Genomic DNA, 20,370 nt, shown 5'->3' on the forward strand with positions numbered 1-20,370 from the left:
TTGAAGAAGTTGAAAAAATGAATGAGTCTAATGCCAACCTAAGAAGGGAATTGGAAGGACTGACTATCAGGATGTGTCAAGAGCTTGAGAACTGGAGAAAAGCTGAAGATCTGGTAAAAGACAAAAATCATGAGATCTCTAAGATGAAGCAAGAAATCAATGCACTTACCGCTCATCTCCAAGAGAGTAAAGTGGAAAAATAAGAAATGCAAGGTGAACTAAACATGGCTATTTCTGAGAATGCAACTTTGAAGGAATCGAATGCTACTATTTCCAAAGAACTCACCGAGTCAAAGGAAATACTTGCCAAATTCAATAAGAGCAATGTTAAGCTAGAGCAAAAGCTTGAATCAGCTAAACCGGTAAAGAATACTAATGGACTTGGTTTCTCTGTATATGAGGAAGGTGAGACCTTTGGAGCAAAAGATGTAGCATCAAAGAAGCAACCGACATCAAAGGATAAAGGTAAGAAAAAGTTCAAACATGTTTGCTTTAATTGTCTCAAGGAAGGACATATTGCTAATGTATGTAGAAACAAGGCTTACAATAACTTTACTTATTTTCTAAACAATAAGCCTAGATCCAATAGATTCAATGGAAATTGTTATGCATGCAACAAGTTTGGGCATAGAGCATTTGAATGCAGGTCTGTCATGCACAACACCGGAAGGTATCCTCAAAGGAGTCAAGGAGTTTTTCCTGAACCCTCTAGGAACCGGAATCCAAACTGGTTTAATACCTATAATCATCAGTCGGGAAGCGGTGGCTTCAAGTGGCAACCAGATGGAGAGAAACCTGTTTGATCTGTCATGATAATGGTCACATTGCTGCAACATGTAGAAGGAAGAATGGAAACATGAATAAAGGACCTTGGAGAGCATCTGGAATGGTTTTCTATCATTGCAACAAACTGGGCCATACAACAAGATTCTGCAGAACAAGAAAGAATATATCAAATGATATACCAGTCACTTCGGAAGAAAAGATTGATGTTGAAATTGTTTAAGCGGATATGAAGAAAACCTGGAAAAAGAAGCCAAAAGAAGTGTCTCAAGAAGAACTTGTTTCTGCACCTGGTGTGGAAATCTCTGAACCAGCAAACTAAGCTACAGAAAAGCTTAGGGGGAAAAAAATCGGTGAAATGTTTCAAACCCTCGGTTTGCACCGATAAAAGACCTTAACCGGTATGTGATACCTATCAATTGGGAAAAGACCGGAAACGGTAAAAGGCAAATTAGGGTTTATGCCCTAATGGTGGAGCATTTATTATGGTAGGTGAAGAATTTGTTTAAAAGGGATTTTCAAGTCATTTTCACTTATCAGTTTGCAAGCGAAGAAGTTTTCAAATGCAAAGAGACAAAAGGCGATTTGTCTTGCGATTCAGAGAGATTTCAAAACCTTGAAGAAGAATCAGAAGATAATATCAATTGGTCAAGTGTAGAACTCAAAGCAGTAATCCAGCAACTGAAGTAGTGTGTGGCGAAGCAGGATTTGCAAGCCCTAAATTTTGACTTGCGAAGGTATTTTTCCAGTTTCTCTATTTATCATGGCTTCTGCATCACACTCTAGTTCTAGTGCACTCGTTGATTCAATATATTTCATTCAACGGAAGGAAAAATATAAAACCCTATCCCAAATACCCGCTGGTGTTATAGTTGAGGAAGGTATTTCAAATTATCTTGACTATAAAATTGAAGACCTAGGATCTCTAGTGATCCATTCTCAGTTAAGCTTATTCTGCAGGAAGGACAAGAAGATCAAACCGGAATACAACATCTTGGAAAAGAAGAAGCTTCACAATGCGTTCTATTTTCTTGAAGAATTTACAGATGATCACATTCACATCATTCTATGCAGAGTGCACGGTGACAAAATGTATTTAGAACAGACACATGACATCACACCGGAAGCGATTCATGTCGTCACCGGTTTCTATAATGTTGGAGAAGTGTCAGCCCTGAGGAAGGTCATCAAGACCGAAATGACCAAGGTCACTGGTTCTATGAGCGACCAACGAGGAATGACAGTCCATACCATCAAGGATGACTTGGTCAAATACGCCTGCATGGTGATAGGTTATCGAACATTCTATGCTAGCAGAATCAACTCTGTCTCTATTGCAGCGGTAAATGCCGCCTACAGGATGATCATGGAAGATGCCTCGTTTGATTTATGCACCTGTATGCAAAGGCAGCTTCTAGTGAACCTGAAGTCAATTAAACAAGATAATGCCTTAAAGTTTAAATTTGGACAACTATTGGTTGGATTGTTCTTCTACTTCCAAGGCTATTTCCCAAGAGTCGTGGATATTCAGTGGTCTGCTGACCAACCAGTTACCAAGCAAATCAGGGAAAGTCTTCAAGCGGTTGGAACCGGTTATCCTGAAGTCCTGAACAAATACTTTGATGAGTTCAGACGCAAGATGAGCCAAAGGGTGAGAATATCTTGTGATATTGTCAAGAAGTATGAAGAGGACATCTGCTTCACCATCAAAGTAGATGAGTGCATAATGGAGGCGGTTGAGTCTAGAAAAGAAGAGGTGGAACCTATGGGATATGAGGTAATGTATGATATGCTAGATGGGTATGCTTCTACCCTACTTGCCTCACCGCTTGATCTTAAGAAGAAGAGAACCGACACCTATCTGGAAAGAGTTACACCGGTTGTAGAGCCTTCAGTAAAGAAGGGAAAGGCAGTGCCATCTATACCAACACCGGTTACTTCAGCAAGTCCTAAAGTGACCAAGCGGTCACCAGCAAAGAAGAAACCAGAAGTTGCACCCGCCAAAGTATTTGAGAGGAAGCGGAAGACTAAAGGCAACACACCGGACTCAGAAGATACGTAATCTGAAAAACAACCTAAAAAGACTAGGCAAACAAGGAATAAGACAAAGACAACCGGCAATGAACCGACATCATCAACACTGGTAAATATTGATATTCCTCTTACAAACCTTTGACACATTGTCAAAGAACTATTAAGAACATTAGGAGGAAAGTGTTGAGTGACTTAGTAGATTATTTTGATGATTTCAATGACAATGAGAAGGAGGAAGTAGAACAAGAAGTCATTCAATATTTATGTATTAATGATCGGTCGCCATCAGAAATTAAATCTGTGAGACCAGATTCTTTATACAATTCTTTAGACAACAAATGGCGCATTGCCATAGAAAAGGAATGGGAAATAAGAGAGGAAATATTTGCACAATGTTTTCCTGATGTATCTAATTAAGAACTTTATGACGTTATGGAAAAATATAAAGGCCTCTTCTTCATGAGAAGAAGGAGACTCTTGTTGCTAGAAGGAAAAGTCCCTGAAGTGGTAAAAGATACCCACTCTCATGCCCAAGCTGCTCTGAAGTTGCACCAAGTGTCTGAAGCCAACAAGAAGGCTGAACAAGAACCAAAAACTAGAAAACTGGATGAGGTGTATAATAGTGAAGGAGAACAGGTCACTAAACAAATTGACCCTATTGATGTTGATGCCTTGGATGGTGAAAATGTCACCCCAGATACAACAAAGGATAGCTGACAAAGAGAAAGTGGACAAGGAGAAATAGGACAAAGAAAAGGCTGACAGAGAGCAAGCGAAAAATGAGAAAAAGAAATAAGAGGAGGAAAAGAGAAAACAAGAAGAGAAGAGGAAACAAACAGAAGAGGAGAAAAAGAGCAAAGAGGAAGAAGAGAAGAGTCAAGAAGAAGAAAAGAAAAAGGAAGAGAAGAGAAAAGAGGAGGAGAAGAGGAAGCAGGAAGAGGAGAAGAAGAAACAGGAATAGGAGAAGAAGAAGAAGGAAGAAGAGAAAAGAAAGAAAGAAGTTGAAGAGCAAAAGAAGGCAGAAGAAGATAAGCAAAAAGCCAAGGACAAGGAGGAAGCGGCAAAGAGCGTACAAGTGTAGACCCCAAAGGCAACTGATGGTCAAGCCAAATCGGCTGATATCACCAGTCCCATTGACCTCCAATCCACAAATGAATCGGAGCTACTACAGAGCATTAAGCTTGCTCAAGAGCGACTGGAAGTGCTAAGAAGGAAGAAGGAGTAAGATGTTATTCAAACTGTGGTGGAACCTCTTACCAGTTTGATTACCGGTACCAAACTCCCTAGTACCGATTCCTCTCTAGCTCAACTGAAACTCTTATGCACAGTTGTAGAGGACCAGGTGCAATGCCTAGAAGATGTTGCTGAAGCCAATGCTCAAAAGAAGCATCAAAAGGCTCTGAACACTACCTTGGTGAAGAAGTTAAATGAGCTCCGGTCCGAACTACAGAAAGCACAAAAGGAAATAAGAGATTCTCTAGATGAGGGGAATATACTGCTCCGTAAGATATGCCAACCCCATCTATTATGTGATGATGTGCTTGCTCAGGAAGACAATCTGCAAATTGATTTACAGACATACATAAGCACCTTCAAGACGCCCTATGATTCCTTTACCGCATATGGCCAAACCGTTCACCGGTTTCAATTCCAAACTGCAAGAATAGAGTTAGAGATTAGCAACCGCGCCAGAGATTTGCAGGAACTTCAACTGGTTCTACTACCACAACTACAAATACTTCAGAAGTGCTATCTCAATCTGGATGCCTTAACGGTCACTCAAGAGATGAGTACCTTGGACGCCATGGAAGAATATGTATCCCAGATGCAAACAGAAAGTGAGGTTGCTACCTCATTTCTTGAATCATGGTCTTTATCCATGAAAACATTTATGCAGGACTTTAAATCAGTTTTTGACAAGTTTCACTCTTTATTGTCATAAACACTTATTATTTTAATACTAATGGAACAGGGGTTATTCAGATGTACTTTGTCATTGTTGGCAAAGGGGAAGTAGTATTCTATATTTAAAATTTTGATGCATGCTATGTATACTTTCATGTTTATCTCTATAAGGAAGTAGTATACATTGTATTTTCTGCAAAAGGGATAGTGTATATGCTTAGGGGGAGTAATTTTGATTATGGCATAATTTTGTTGTAAAACACTTAGATGTCAAAAATTTTCCTAAGTGTTGCCATCAATGTCAAAGGGGGAGATTGTTGGCATTTTTGATGATTATGTTGTGATTGTCATTGATGGACACACTTGCTTTGAGATCACTTTTTGTATGTATGAGTTATGCTCAATCGATATTTGTTCCAAACCAGTATTATGTATTTTAGTCTTTAGACTATCGGTGTTTCACAGAAAGTGTTTACTGATCTCAAGAGGAATAAAAAGCCAAGCGGTATGAAGACCTCAAGCGGTATGAGGATCTCAAGTAGAATGAAGGAACTAAAGCGGCAGTTATCATTTTCCCAATCTTCATTTCAACAACCGGTAATCGGTTTAATATTTGAACCGATATTACTCTGTGATGAGTTACCAACTGGTAATCGGTAAAATTGTATGAATTGGTACTACTCTGTGATGAGTTACCAACCGGTATTATTTTTGTGATGAGATACCATCTACCGACACTTTGACGGTGATTTTGTGTTGTGTTACCAAATTTGTCTAGATGCAATGAACCTAGGAACTTGCAATGTAATCCTATTGGACCGACATGAAATCAGATTCCTTTATAAGGACATCATGTCTAGGGTTTTAGTAGTCGTTAGGGTTTTGTGTGGTTGATGAAGTTTTTGCATGTGCGATCACAAAAGAAGAGTAGGTTTGTGTGAAGAAACAGAGTGTGAAGAGATTGAAGACTGGAGTAATGTTGAAATGCATTAACAATGAGCTATCAAGGATCTAACCAAGCATACTGTGCTAGTATTTAGATCACTCACTTGTTGATTACTTACATCTTCGACAAGTCTTTAACCCTTAACCAGGTAGGCCTGGCAAAGCCTTTGTAAATCCTCTAACAAGGTGGTTCACAACTGTGGATCTGAAATCCTCTCATAGGGTAGTCTTTAATCTGTGATGAGTTACCAACTGGTAATCGGTAAAATTGTATGAACCGGTACTACTCTGTGATGAGTTACCAACCGGTATTATTTTTGTGATGAGATACCATCCACTGACACTTTGACGGTGATTTTGTGTTGTGTTACCAAATTTTTCTAGATGCAATGAACCTAGGAACTTGCAATGTAATCCTATTGGACCGACATGAAATCAGATTCCTTTATAAGGACATCATGTCTAGGGTTTTGTGTGGTTGATGAAGTTTTTGCATGTGCGATCACAAAAGAAGAGTAGGTTTGTGTGAAGAAACAGAGTGTGAAGAGATTGAAGACTGAAGTAATGTTGAAATGCATTAACAATGAGCTATCAAGGATCTAACCAAGCATACTGTGCTAGTATTTAGATCACTCACTTGTTGATTACTTACATCTTCGACAATTCTTTAACCCTTAACCAGGTAGGCCTGGCAAAGCCTTTGTAAATCCTCTAACAAGGTGGTTCACAACTGTGGATCTGAAATCCTCTCATAGGGTAGTCTTTAATCGGACTTATCTCCTAATAGAGATTGAGATTCCTAAGAGGATTTGTTTTGGTGAAGAACATTGTATGACCTTAACCCGTCTGACCTTAACCGGTCTGGTTACTATTCTGCAAATAGTTACTTGTGAGTTTCATCTCACCGTGGTTTTTCCCATTTGGGTTTCCACATCAAAATCACTTGTGTTATGGTGATTGTGCTTATATGGGTGAATGCCTTATTTTCTGTTTGGTTTGCATTTATGTTAACCGGTTTGTTAGTAAAACTGTTATACCGGTTTACTACTAAACTACTTAAGTGTTTGAGTTCAGTAATTTTTGGTATACTAATTCACCCCCCCCCCCCCTCTTAGTATTCATCAGCATGTGCTTATGATCATTTAAGAATGACATTATTAAGCTAGCAAATATTGATCCTGATCATATAAACAATAATTGTAATACTTCAATTGGGATCATGAGTAACAATTAGTTAGGATGGGTATTAAGTAAGGTCATACTCATCATAAAAAAATGAAACATCAATATGCCAATGTTATTTTTAAGATCTATTGGAGAGACAAATACTATTATACACACAACACAATATTGTTGTAATTCAATATTATCGGTCATGTTTTTTTTAGTTCCCCTATTACCAATGTATAAATGTAGAAGTAATAAATGATTATGCATCATATTAGAACTTTGAATCAAGTTTTGAATTTTAGACGTGAATATTGATAAACTATCAGATAGAAATCATAAAAGTGTACACCATGTCATGATCACAACATTGCTATAAACTTGATGACCTCGCCTTCATCATACATCCTTGAGAATGAGTGATGGAAGGTACCATGTTGTAAATGATACCTTCCAATGCATTACTGATATGCTTGATTAGAGTAGTCAAGGACCTTAATCATATAATATCATGCCTAAGAGGTGTTGTTTATTCTTGTGTACTAGCCAAGTAAAATCTTACATGGCTTTGCATTATGATATGTATTTTGGATGTGGTAGTTATGACTGCAAGAATGGAAATTCATGTTTAGGTATTCATTGTGGCATAGTGTCATGGACCAATGATTAAGTATGGTTTGTGCAAGCTAAGAGAATTCTTGTTAAGTAATCAATCTAACTTCGGTGTCATGGAGATGAACCTACAAGACATTTTGAGGAAAATTTATTAACTAAGAACTTACTATAATCAAGGGATAATAATTTGAATAACTTTATGTTTGAAATTTAAGAGAAATAAGACAACAAAGAGTTCTAGATGAAATCTGTAGCTATAAGATAACCTTATAGTATGAATCGACCTTAAGATATAATTAATATGAGCCTTGCTCTTGGTTGCATAATATTGTGAGGGTGACTTTGTTTAGTGGCACTATAACCACACTTATTAAACATATCTCTAATGTCAAAACTTAGTACTTTAATAATTTGTTGATACCATGGTAAGGGCTTTATATGACTATAAAAGGTCTATCAACCTCTTGAAGACGAGAAATTGGATATAGGAATTTTCATATGGAGTAAAGGAAGGGTACTATAATTAAAATAGATTTATTTTATATTAATTATGTTATTATGCCTATTTATGTGTAGAGATTTGATATGGATAAGTTGTCCTTACAAGTGCTCATTATCTAAGGTGTGTCATTAAAGATAGGCAATGGTTCAATAGTTAGTTAATTATAAGATGTTTGAAAAATGTGACCATTGAATATAAAGAAGTTTGGATATCTTAATCCTGGTAATATCCATTCTCACATTAAATTAATTCATTATAGTAACAACATATATGTTTTTATTGTTTTCTTTACATGGTCGTCATTCATTAAGACCACCTTTGGTTTCTCAAGGGTAATTTAGATATGTCAAGGTTGGGAAACCTCGAGGCATATATCTCATTCGTGTATGAGACAAAATGGTTGTCTAGCTTATCTATATAGATTATCTTAATTTGGGAAAAGGGTTGGCTTTACCTGCATATCATTGAGCACTAATCATAGTTGAGAATCAGTAAAAGGAATTCTAATGGGTAGCTATGAAAGTTTACTAGTTTTATTTGATAAGATTGGATATGATGTGTGTATTAATATAAACTAAGATAAAAGTGCATATAACCCTCTATCTTATTAAACCTCAACATAAGATGATAAAATAATTATCATATGTGTCAATATTAATAAACATAACATTGTATCCCTCGTGAGAAACTCTAAATGGTTGTGTACTCCATATTGGGGCATATGTGACTAATAAACTAATCAAGTTGGAAAAGTATTAGACATAACTATATTGGTCAACCAAGCATTGGAAAAATCTATTGTAGTGGCAATAGGTGTAATAAGTTCATTTAATGTTATTTTATCTTCCTTGCTTAATGCAATAATAAGACATACTATATAATTTTAGAATGACATTTGGTATTGGGGTAAATAATTTTTATTAACCCTTTGTGTATAAGAACCTTAATATATAACACAATATATGAATTTCAAATGGAACTGCTTTCCTATAAGTTTGTGTGAACCAAGGTAATTTGTATTGAGTAATAAGCATAACCCCAAAGTTGATATGATGAAATATTGGGAACATGTGTGTAGGTGTCCTTTGAGAGACCTTGTGAGGATAACTACATGTGAATTTCATATGTTTGGAAGCGGTATGTAGGCGGTTCTTAGGTGAAGGATGCCCCTGTGACCTTAAGTCTATAGGGGGAGGGTTTATGGGGGATAACTCCCAAGTTGTGGGGATTGTTTCTGATTGGTTTGACCAAGTTCTCTATTGAATAGGCTTCAATTGAGGCCGAAATGTGTATTAGATGGTTACAAAAGAGATACAAAAACTTGATAACTTGTATTTGATACATAATGTGTTTCTGCATAGTGAGTTGAATGAAGTGATGGGTTGACTACCTTATAGTTGGTTTTTTTATCTATTGAGTAGAGGCCATCTTCTATTAAATCCAAATGATTTTATGTACTTGTGAAATTTAATCCTAGACCTATAAGACTTTAAGTATATACTCCTAGATTAGTTGATTATGATCTAGTTGTTCTAAATTAGGAATCTCTCTTCCGATTATAGGACCGTATGAGGGCATAGGTAGAGGATTGTATTCCTTTAGCATGTAGACTAGTCCTCTCTATTTGAGATGATAACCAAAAGGTAAATCTTATGAGCCACTTAAAGAAAAGTTTATTAATGCTAGAGATTGACAATAGTCAAGGAGTGTACTATGTGAGTAGACTATTAGTCGTACCACCTAGTTGGTGGATGGATAACGACAGTTACATTTAGGCAAGAGATACCCCCACATTGATCTAGGGTAATGGATTTTGCCAAGAGCATGTGGGCCTGGGGGCCAATTGTGTGTCAATGATAGATGTCCTTGTTAGCTTAGTCGTTTGATGGACTATAATGAAGAGAGTTTCTAATGAAGAATAGGTAGGTAATAATTGGACCAATCTCATAGTATAATTTTGGGTATATCTTGAAGTGGAAATGGTATACTTGACCTTGTTGAGGTGAGGATGAACACTCAATGTAGTATGGAACACATCGAAACTTGTTCCCACTTGCTTGTTGGTGCAAAAGATTAGGGAAAAGAATTGGACCCACAATGTAGTGTGCAATGCACTGACATTCTTTTTATCTGGGATGCACTATGGGCAAGTGATAATTAGCCATTGTGGATGTATCAGTCTCTCACTGTGTATATGTTACTAACTTTGTATATGATGCATAGTGGAACTAGTTACTATGTATATGTGACATATGCTAGAGCTAATCACTATGTATATGTGATATGTATGAGCTAGTCATCTTGTGTATGTGTGATGTGTGCTCAAGTGGCTCTTTGTGGAATTGGGAAATTATGAAACAATACAAACCTTGTGTAATTGTGTATATTTACACTACTTGATGACAATTAGTTATTGGACTAGGTTTAATATGCAATCCTAGTTTAAAGAGGGATCAAGAATCTCATACAAGAGGAGAGAATGAACTCCCTCTAACCTTCAAGGATGAACTGCGAAGCCTCTGATTTACCATGAGGGGATACATAGGCAAGGTCATCACAACTGGACCCTTGAAGCATAGGTCTAGGTAACCTTGACCTCAAAAGCTTACCACCTTTGAATGTAAGCATAAATGGTGGCATTTAGTTGTCACCACTACAATGATTGAAAAATTATGAAGTCAACATATCTAAACTAGAACAAAGAAGCTTGGTTGATTAATTTTGTACTTGTGAAATAAATAAATAAAAATTTAAAAGCAACGAAGAACGGTTGTTACATTTACCTTGATGATCCAATCTTGCTTGACACCCAAAAAGCCCCCATAATACTACCATAATGATGAAAAAATTTAATATAGAAATTCCTAAATGGTTGTAGAAGAAATGAAGCTTTTTTGAGAGCTTCACAAGTTGCTTGTGTTTGTGAGTTTCTGTTTTGGTTTGATATCCATTTCCATCATTCTAATAGATATGCCATGTTTCTTTCTTTGGGAATGTTTCCTTTTATGCTATCAAGAACCACGCATTGAAATAGTTCAAAATTGGGCTTCATCTTATAGTTTCAAAGCAGCTTAAATTGCTATGTAGTTTTCCGCAGCCATACTGTTATACAAGCTTTGTGGCTTAATGTCATTTCCTACTTGCAGGTGTTACTTGTTAATAATTTGTTTTTGGCTAAATAAAACTAATTCAGATATCATGGAAGGTTTATGATGAATGATTTCTTGTTCATATGCATTTGGGAAGTATCTAATGGATTTAAACTGGTCTGAAATTAGCTGATGGAATGTCTTTGTATGTTGCAATAAGAAGGATATGTTGTTTCGGACAGTGTTTTCCAAACATTTGGTGAATCCTTCTGTATATTCATGTTACTCCACTTTTGAACACTTGCCATTAAAATGAGGAAAATGGGATGTCGCATTTGTATAACTATTCCACAAATTGTACTTGCTTCATGGTTTCTGTAACATGTTTTTCTGTCTAGTTCAAATGACATTTACGCCAGCCCCCGGGCATAGACCAGATAGTTGAACCGTTGGAAAACACGGACAACAGGTGCAGGTTTGAAACTGGATTTACAAGCTGCACCAGGGCATTGCCCGGAGTTATAATGGTACGTTTCCCTGTGAAGATATCACCACATGGGTGGACCACTGGTTGCTGGGCTCCCGATTCTCCAAGTTATAAAAAATACAAATGACATTTAATCTTGTAAATGAAGGTGAATGTGATGGATATGTAAGGACTGTACACATGCAGTATTACCTCACTGTGTACAATCTTCTAGTTGTTTGTTTTAATCTTGGACTAATTTTAGCATGTAAAGGAGTGTCCTTTACATAGCAAGTATCTCTAATCTAGCTGAAGGGAAAGGTTCTAGCCCTGGACTATCTTGTTTTTCTTTACAATCTTTTCCCTGCAGCTAGAATGCAGATGAAAACTAACAATAAAAAAAGGATCTGCGCAATGAACCAGTCCACTTGTACAAAATAACATGGCAAGTACAACAAAAGGAAAATAGACTCCTTTTCTTTTCTTTTTCTTTTTTTAATGAGTTTGTGCAATGTAGTTCTCCGCAGCCGTACTGTTATACAAACTTTACTTAGAGGTAATTCATAGTACTGTAAGTAAAATGAATCAGCATCACCTCTAATTCTACCCTAATTTACTCGGAGCTAATTAGGCATACTTGTCTATTTGGCTAAACCACAAATTATTTTTACTTGCAAACAACAAAATTTGTGTTTCTTTACAGTCATTCATCATGAAATTTAATAATATCTCCATCAACTGTTTGTTAAATAAGATTTTTACCATACTCACCTGATTAAAAAAATAAAAATAAAATTGTACACATATTAAATGAAATGTTTCCTGAATAGTAAAATTTGAAGGGGGAATGTTCAAATTGAAAATCACATTAATGTCTGTGAGTGTGAATGGCCAAAGTAGGTCAATGGGAATTTGAAAGAATAAGTTACAGTGGTAAAGAACTAGTGTGGAAAAGAGTTACGCAGTTTTGATAAATAAATAAACACTAAAACAGTCAAAATAGCTAGAGGGATCAAGCCCTAAAGTTGTGCAAGCTAGCCATATGCTTCAAGAACATATACAAATAGCAAGGGAAGGGGAAGATCCTTTAAAGAAACATGCTGCAGTAAACCAAAGACGAAGAGCAAGATTGGAGAGTAAATATGTTCTTAAAGATCCATGTGGTAGTACAGCGAAGTTATCCTGTTGTTTAATGTTTATTACTTTAATGTTTGCAACAGAACTACAGATCTCTCTGATTTTTATGACTAGACCAAATAGCTAAATTTTACCAAGAATCATTATTTGTATGATTCATGGATACTTTCTTCCCTTGACATTAGAAAACAATGGAAAGAAAGTATCTTTACATGATAATATTACCTTGGAAATTTACAGAACTCAAAAGAAGATGGAAACAGCTACAGCTCTCTTATCTTGATGATGGATCACAGAATGTAATCTGAATGTTGATGCAAAAAGTCCTACAAAGTTGAATCCAGAAGCAAAAAATACAAATCACAATAGACTGTGGAAATCTAGTCTCTCTCATGCTAGTAATCTCTTCTTATTCATCATGTACATTATCCAATCAGAAGACCATTGCAAGGTACCAAGGTGGGTTCCAAAGGAGAAGATATGTTATGTGTGCACTTATCACTGCTTGCAGGCATTATTTCGTCACCCTGCATACATGATGACACACATTTGTTACCAACATTTTGATATAATGCTATATTTATCTTGTTATGAAAATACACCAACCTTTGCAATATTCCTTAAGAAAATTGTAGTGTAATTGGTTTGAGGATGCAAAGCCTGAATGAGATCTCCGAGCACTATCTGAGGTTGTGAAACAGCACCATCAAACCAATCTGCAGATGAATCACAGTAACCACTTAAAATCATCTCGACCTGAAACTATGATTTATTTTGCAAGAAAAGAAGGTTTTTCTAGGCACAAAAGCGCTTGAAAAGCTATTAATATGTCTTGAAAACACTCAACTTTTTAAATGCAACTCTGACAGAATGGTTATCTTCCCACTCAACCCCGACAATGTCCTAGTCTAGTCTTGGGACTGTCTGTTCTGAGGGATAAAACATTTTAGTTCTTACCATTACTAATGGTACAAGAGCTGCCAATTTGCTTATCATATCTCCACACGTTTTGATTGGCTACGAATGAAAAATTATCATTCTCGGATACAAGGGCATTTTCAATGAATGTTGATAGTGTGTAATTTGATGGTACAGCCGCATAGCTCTCATCTATGGCAATATCCAGGCCCTGAATCAATTCACATAACTAACTTTAGATTCTAAAAGTGAAGTTAATCATTAGAATAGATAATACATAAACAGAGCTAGACTTGACAAGTCAAATGATAGCAAAGGCATCTTAATGTTGGTAGAGAATACACTTACAGACAGAATGCAGTGGAAGCTTTCTACATCAGATGGCGATGACATGTTAAATGTATTTATGTAGACCGAATCATCCAGATTTGAGCCGCCAGCATCTAAAACATACTGTAATTCATCCAATTCAAAGGTACTGTCATTCATAAGTCATGGGTGGTCGGTGCCTGCTTGTATATGATTTGATTAAACTTAGGACTTAATGCACAGGTCAAGTGGCAGACAGTGATATCCTTTGTTCAGAAACAAGGTGCCAAAGGTCTAATTTCAGAGGACATGCATAAACTAGGGGTAAATTGGGTGTCATAATTGCATTTCTTTTCAAATCAAAGGAAAACTTGCTATATGTGTTTACTCTGTCTGATATATTTGAAAGCCATGATTTCAGGGAAAGAAAAAAAAACCTGCAACTTGTATGTCGTATTCGAAAAGGACCAAGTATCCTGCAAAAATGAAAGAACACATGCAATCAATATATAATCTCTTCTGTATGTTTTTGGAAAAGTTTCCAACCTTCCACTATTAAGCAAGAAATCAATTTCTTCAACTATCATAGCTGAAAGAAATAAGCTTTTTTTGTAATCCTTTTGTCTCTAAACAAATTTCTTGAACATTAATCTATGGCACAAGTTTCTGTAATACTTTTGGACTGGAAATATAATGCTTCTTTTGGGTTTCAGGAACTTAATTGGCATACCTTGTCAAATGCCATCCATGCAACAGTTGGCTTCGTGGAAGCATTCATTGCCAATGCACTTAAACACAAATAATTCTCCTCTACCTACATGAGATTAGGCTTCTAAATCAGAATTCATTCAACATTCTTATATTAAGTGCTGAACTTACAACCTATGATGGATAGCCTTTTGCTGATGAAGGGGATCCAAAACTCTGGGAGGATAAATACATTAAAAAAGTTAATTCAACATTCCAGAAGAGCAACTAGTTAACCAGAAACGAGCAAACTTTTTTCTTACCATTTTAAATATAGTATTAGCCCTGCCTTCATAGTCCATTAGTGCTGCCACAAACTTTATCCATTCTGCACGCTATGCAATGCTTCAAAAAATATTTCATGAGTAGTCTATATTTAGCCAAAGAACGTTGTACAAATTAATAAAACATGTTGAGAAAACCCTCATTTTTTCTATGAAGTCTAAACCCTCACTTTTTCGATAAAGCCTAAACCCTAGAATCCTAAAAAAGATCTCGACCTATTTCTCATTCTAATAAAGATCATGAACTAGATGTGGCTTTTTACCTGCAACGGTTTTAGCTCCTTAAAAGGATCAACGTTAATATAATTGCATTTCTGTTTTGCCACTGAAGATGAAGTCAGAAATGCAGAAAATTGTAAAATCTGTTCTGGGTCTTCTTGATGTATTTGTTGAACATCACCAGCAGCAATGTACTTCATCAGGCATGCAGAAGATGTGCATTCTGATGTTACGCCTTTCAAGTTATCTAGTACACCGAGTAACTGCAAAAACTCTGCATTAGTTCAGTACATTCAGATTAAAATGAACTTCACTTTAACATAACCCAAATCTCAATGTTTAAAGCATCACTTTTTTACTTACCTCCAGAAATGACACTGCGAAGTCCACCAGATGGTAGAAGTTTACAGTCAACAGTATACTAATTAGACCAATAAACCAAATTATACCAACTAGAATGACAGACTAAATGTGGCTATCAGTTTTAGAGAATCTTTAATCATCAAGCTTCCAGTATCTACTTATTTATTTTTGTGATAAGAAAGCATAAACTGTAATCTGATGCTAGATAATGTACCAAGATAATTAGGCATATATTGCAGCACGGTTAGAGAAAACAAGTTTAGTCACCTGGAACCTTGGTGTTATCAACAGAATAGTTTGCAAAGGGTGCAGTAAATGATTTGAGCTTGGCAGTACAATGGGTATTATTTCTACTTGGAATTTCCTGTTACACTACTACATATCAAAAAAAAGAACACATAGTTTATACATAGAATCCAATAATCTGAATTCATTTCATTTGCACCTCTAGGAGAATGTAGCCTGTATTGCTAAAGAAGTTCTCCACAATTTTGTACTTGTATTCTTGTCCATAGAAAATGGTGAATCCTTGAGCTTGTTCAGCCTTGCAAATCTCTGTAGTTTTGGGTTCAGCAAGTGAGAGTAGAAGCACTACATTCATACAAATGCAAATAAGTCTAAACAAAGAAGTGATGACAGCCATTGGCATGAATGAATGAAATTAACAGTCTCTTCACTTCTTGGAAATGCTATGTGAATTGGGTGCTCATGAATTCAAGGTATCTTATCTCAACTGTACTTGCCAGCAGTGGTGATCGATTTTAAAAATCAATTAGTGTAAAGTGGGAGACACCCATGACTTTGAAAAAGATACAAAGCCAGTTTAGGATATCGTGTGTGAACTGTGAAGTAGGACAAAACAGCAACATGCTCTGAATATTCTGTGAATGCAAAAGTCTCACCTTCTTTGTCATTTTCCTCTGCTCTTCTGTAACTTATATAATTATCTAAACAATTGGTGCCCCACACTCCATGTTCAACAAATTGAAATAAAGTTGGACATCACATTTGCTTAGTACTGTAAATGTGGTGCAATTTCTCCATTAAATAGTCTCAGTTTGTCTTGTTTCTTTTTTTAATTAATCAAAATTAGCCAGAGGACCTTGCACACAACATTTTAGGTGTCCAAACTCAAACAATTTGTAGTGCACTGACCACCCATAATGATAAGTCCTCACAATATTTTTCTTTACTAAAAACCAGTACATGGCAACAGTTCAAGGTGAAAACTATTACCTATTATCTGCTGATGTATACACCTGACAACTTCAAACATCACCAAGCTAGCCAGACCTTTTATTCTTCTGAACCACATCTCATTTGAAGTGCCATTATGCTTGGCATGCGGTCAATGGAACGAAAGATTCTTTTCTAAGTGCAGGACAACAATAAAATTATGAGGACACTGTTCCAAATGCACCTATTCTACTCCAAGTCTAAGACTATGATATATACCTGTGTTTTCTATCCCATCCATATTTCAATAGGGTGCCCTGCCTCCACAATAGAAAGTGAAAAGTGAAAGAGTGAAAGAGTTCTCTGAAATGCCTACTTGAACTATATTTTACTAGCGCTTTTACCAAAACAAAGGTGCAATGATTAGTCAATTGTAAAATATACTTTAATCATTATGTTGGAGAGTATAAAATTAGGATGTGAAAACTGTATCTATTAGTCATTTCAGATGCAATTGACATAAAGTAATCTACCGGTTTTTAAACAACCTTTTCTATTACTAAATAAATTTGTAAAGATTTAAATGTGTGAAATTATGAACAAATATCATTATAGAGATACGTAACCATACATCCAATATCCAATAGTTCTGACATATAACTTTTATTTTATTTTACAGTGATATTGTTGTAGTCTTGCTTCTTCTTGCTTCCTAATGATTGTATATGGGTTGTTCTGCATTTTAGAGTATCTTTCGAAGGAGAATCCAAGTTCTATATGAAGAAGACCGTCTAATGTTTTAACTCTGGATATGGCTGTAAATGTCAAGCCTTGCCTTTCAATAGCTCCTATATCAATCGTTGCCTTCTAGAGTTAAGCCTTGGGATTTGTGGACTATTATAGCCCACCGTACAACTTTAGGATCTGTCAAATTCCATGATGGCCCATTTATAATTCAAAATTTAAAATTTAATATTCTTACTATTAATCTAATTATAATATAAATTTATATTTATATTAGAATAATGTTAATATTATATTATTAATGTTAAAATTATCATATTGTTATTTTCATATTATTCTAATTGATATGATTTTATATTATTTTTATTATTGAATTATTTCTTAATATATCCTTACTAATATTTTAATATTTTCATTAATATTTTTTTTCAAAAATTATATTACTTTTTATTGCTATATTAATAATATTTTTTATTATATTATGTTTTTTTGTTGTTTTATTCTTTTTACATAGCCAAAAAATTATATTATCAAATTATATAAACATAATCCCAATCTAACTAAAAGCTATTTATAAATTACACAAAAGTTATTCTAACTATTATAAATCATTGGCATTGTTATTAGATCCCTATTCTTCTTGTTTTATGGATAATGGATATAATAGTTATTTTATTTCTTAGATTTATGCAATTAGACCTCAAGTATTTCACTTGGTCAAATAAAAACCAAAATATCACCCAATCAAATGAAAGCTAATATACATATGGGATGAGAAATTAAGAAATTAATTGTAATTTGAATACTCTAAATTAGTAAATTTTTAATGTTACTTTATTTTTACATAAGTTTTTCCATAAAAATACAAAACTATTGAAATAGTTCATTTTTTATTTTTAAAATAATATTTTCTAATGACAAAACACTAATAAATAAAATGCTTACATTTTTCCATTGTAAATAATATGATAATTCAAATAAATTTTTAAAATAATTACATTTTTACTTTTTTTATATTTAAAATAATATTTTCTAATGACAACACTAATAAATAAAATGCTTACACTTTTCTAATAGTAAATAAAACCAAATAAATCACCAACCCTAGAGTAATATGATAATTCAAATAAATTTTTAAAATAATTATCCAAACATTTTAATGCATCATAAAAATAATCCACAATCCAAACTACCCAAAAATTTGATCTAAAAGAGATTGCAGAATAAACACAATTACTAAGAAAATAAATTATAATTGAATTAAAAAAAAATTTAAATTAATAACTAAATTATATATAAAAATTATTTACATTAATATATTTACTCGAAACTTAAAATTAAATCTAAAATATATATTAATTTTAATTATTTTATTTTTATTTTAATTCTAAACTCATGAAAACCAAATACAATTTTAAACACAATTCTTTTATTTACTATTACTATTAGCAACTAATTCTCCTAGATATTAATTGAAGGATTATTATTTTTTCCATAACACTTTAGTGATATAATTCTATTCCTCAGTATAAATTACTGGCAAATATCTTCCCTTATTCCATCAAATATTGTATAAAAGGAAGTTATATAATACAATGCTTACTAACAACTCAAACATAAATTTAACATCAACTTGTTAAGACTAACGATAGATAACTAAAATTGATCATTTAAATAAAATACTCAATCCCATATTTCTATCATTCCATATCACTTTTAATCATTGATAATATTACTTAGTAGTAAAAAAAACAATTTAGTAAAGAACATATAATTTGAAATAGGTATTAAAGAAATGTTATTATTTTTATAACTAATATCTCAACCAAATTATAAATAATAGGAAACCTTGACACTTGTGCAAGGATGCCAAATATTAGAGTCGATGTAAATGTGGCTTAAAAGAGTATTGTAATTATTGTTAAAATCTATTCGTAGTGATTTCAACTTTCTATATGCTTCTTATAAGATATTATATGCTTCTTATAAGATATTATGTGTTAATATATTTATTTAATACAACCTTTTCTTTAACGAATTAGGGAACGACATTTATTTATTATTTTGTTATAAAAGGAATATAGGTGCAAACTAAAGTGAAAAGGCATACATTAAAATTAGAAAAAATAAACTTTTAATCATTGTGGAAATTACTACAAATATAATGGCATTTATTGTAGTACCAAAAAAAAGCACAAGTTGATGACTTAAATCTAGTAATGATAAAAATACACTCAATAGACTACATGGAGAAAAAACAACAATTAACCTAAGTTTCTAAGACAAATCCTATCAATGAAACCTCTTGGACCCCTTTTGATGCACTCTATAGTCCTTTCAATCACTTAGAGTTAAGCCATTGCATTCTAAATTTTAGTGTTTATAGGTTTTTCCATCTTTTAGTAAACTTGTTGGTTTTTCATAGATGATGATTATGAAACTATTATGATTATTTTAAAACTATCACGACAATTTTAAATCTACCATGACAGTTACATACGCTGGAAAAATGATAGTTTTGTAATGGAAAGAGAAAATTTAAAAAACCATAGGTTAATATGTGTTAATAAATAAGGGTTATTATAACCTAGAATTATAGTCCTTTTTAATACTAATCTATTTAAAAAATAATAGTCGATACAATAGTAGTTATTAAATATTACAATATCATTCAAATAGATCAAGTGTATGAGCAAGGAAATGTAAATGTGTAAAGGAAAATAAACCAGAGTTGAAAGTATTCTTCCTTGGAGTGTCTAAATATTGTTTTTGACTAGACAAGAGGGCTAAATAAAATTGGAGGAATATTCCAAACAAATTTGAGACTTTTGTGATTTGTGTAAGACACACTACTAGGACCTAGTTGCTCAGGTAGATAAAATTGCAATTGAGTGTTAGGATTATATTTAAGCATTGGATCTAGGCACTAGAGTAGTCAATAGCACTTGACCCCTCAAAAAATACCTA

General features: G+C 34.1%; 1 protein-coding gene across 3 annotated transcripts; it reads right to left on the reverse strand.

The window, feature by feature from the left end:
* Positions 1-12,635: 12,635 nt before the first annotated feature.
* On the reverse strand, positions 12,636-16,272 carry LOC131069044 (uncharacterized). Of its 3 annotated transcripts, XM_058004356.2 has the most exons (11): positions 15,929-16,270; positions 15,751-15,847; positions 15,484-15,497; positions 15,165-15,383; positions 14,881-14,952; positions 14,601-14,684; positions 14,308-14,346; positions 13,910-14,014; positions 13,601-13,772; positions 13,250-13,359; positions 12,636-13,170 (listed from the first exon to the last, which is right to left on the reverse strand). In XM_058004356.2, the coding sequence occupies exons 1-11, from the start codon at positions 16,130-16,132 to the stop codon at positions 13,069-13,071; spliced, it is 1,218 nt and encodes a 405-aa protein (XP_057860339.1). In that variant the 5' UTR covers positions 16,133-16,270; the 3' UTR covers positions 12,636-13,068. The 3 variants fall into 3 exon arrangements, with proteins under 3 accessions (XP_057860339.1, XP_057860340.1, XP_057860341.1); XM_058004357.2 differs by lacking the exon at positions 15,484-15,497 and having other exon boundaries at positions 15,165-15,394; positions 15,929-16,272; XM_058004358.2 differs by lacking the exons at positions 15,484-15,497; positions 15,751-15,847 and having other exon boundaries at positions 15,929-16,271.
* Positions 16,273-20,370: the final 4,098 nt, after the last annotated feature.

This window comes from Cryptomeria japonica, chromosome 4, assembly GCF_030272615.1.
Source record: "Cryptomeria japonica chromosome 4, Sugi_1.0, whole genome shotgun sequence".
NCBI lineage: Eukaryota > Viridiplantae > Streptophyta > Pinopsida > Cupressales > Cupressaceae > Cryptomeria > Cryptomeria japonica.

Coding starts and splice junctions, on each gene's coding strand:
- LOC131069044 (XM_058004356.2), bottom strand. CDS start 16,132: ATGCCAATGGCTGTCATCACTTCTTTGTTTAGACTTATTTGCATTTGT. Junction 14,685..14,880: donor CTAATACTATATTTAAAATG/GTAAGAAAAAAG, acceptor AATCTCATGTAG/GTAGAGGAGAATTATTTGTG. Junction 14,347..14,600: donor CATGGATGGCATTTGACAAG/GTATGCCAATTA, acceptor TCATTTTTGCAG/GATACTTGGTCCTTTTCGAA.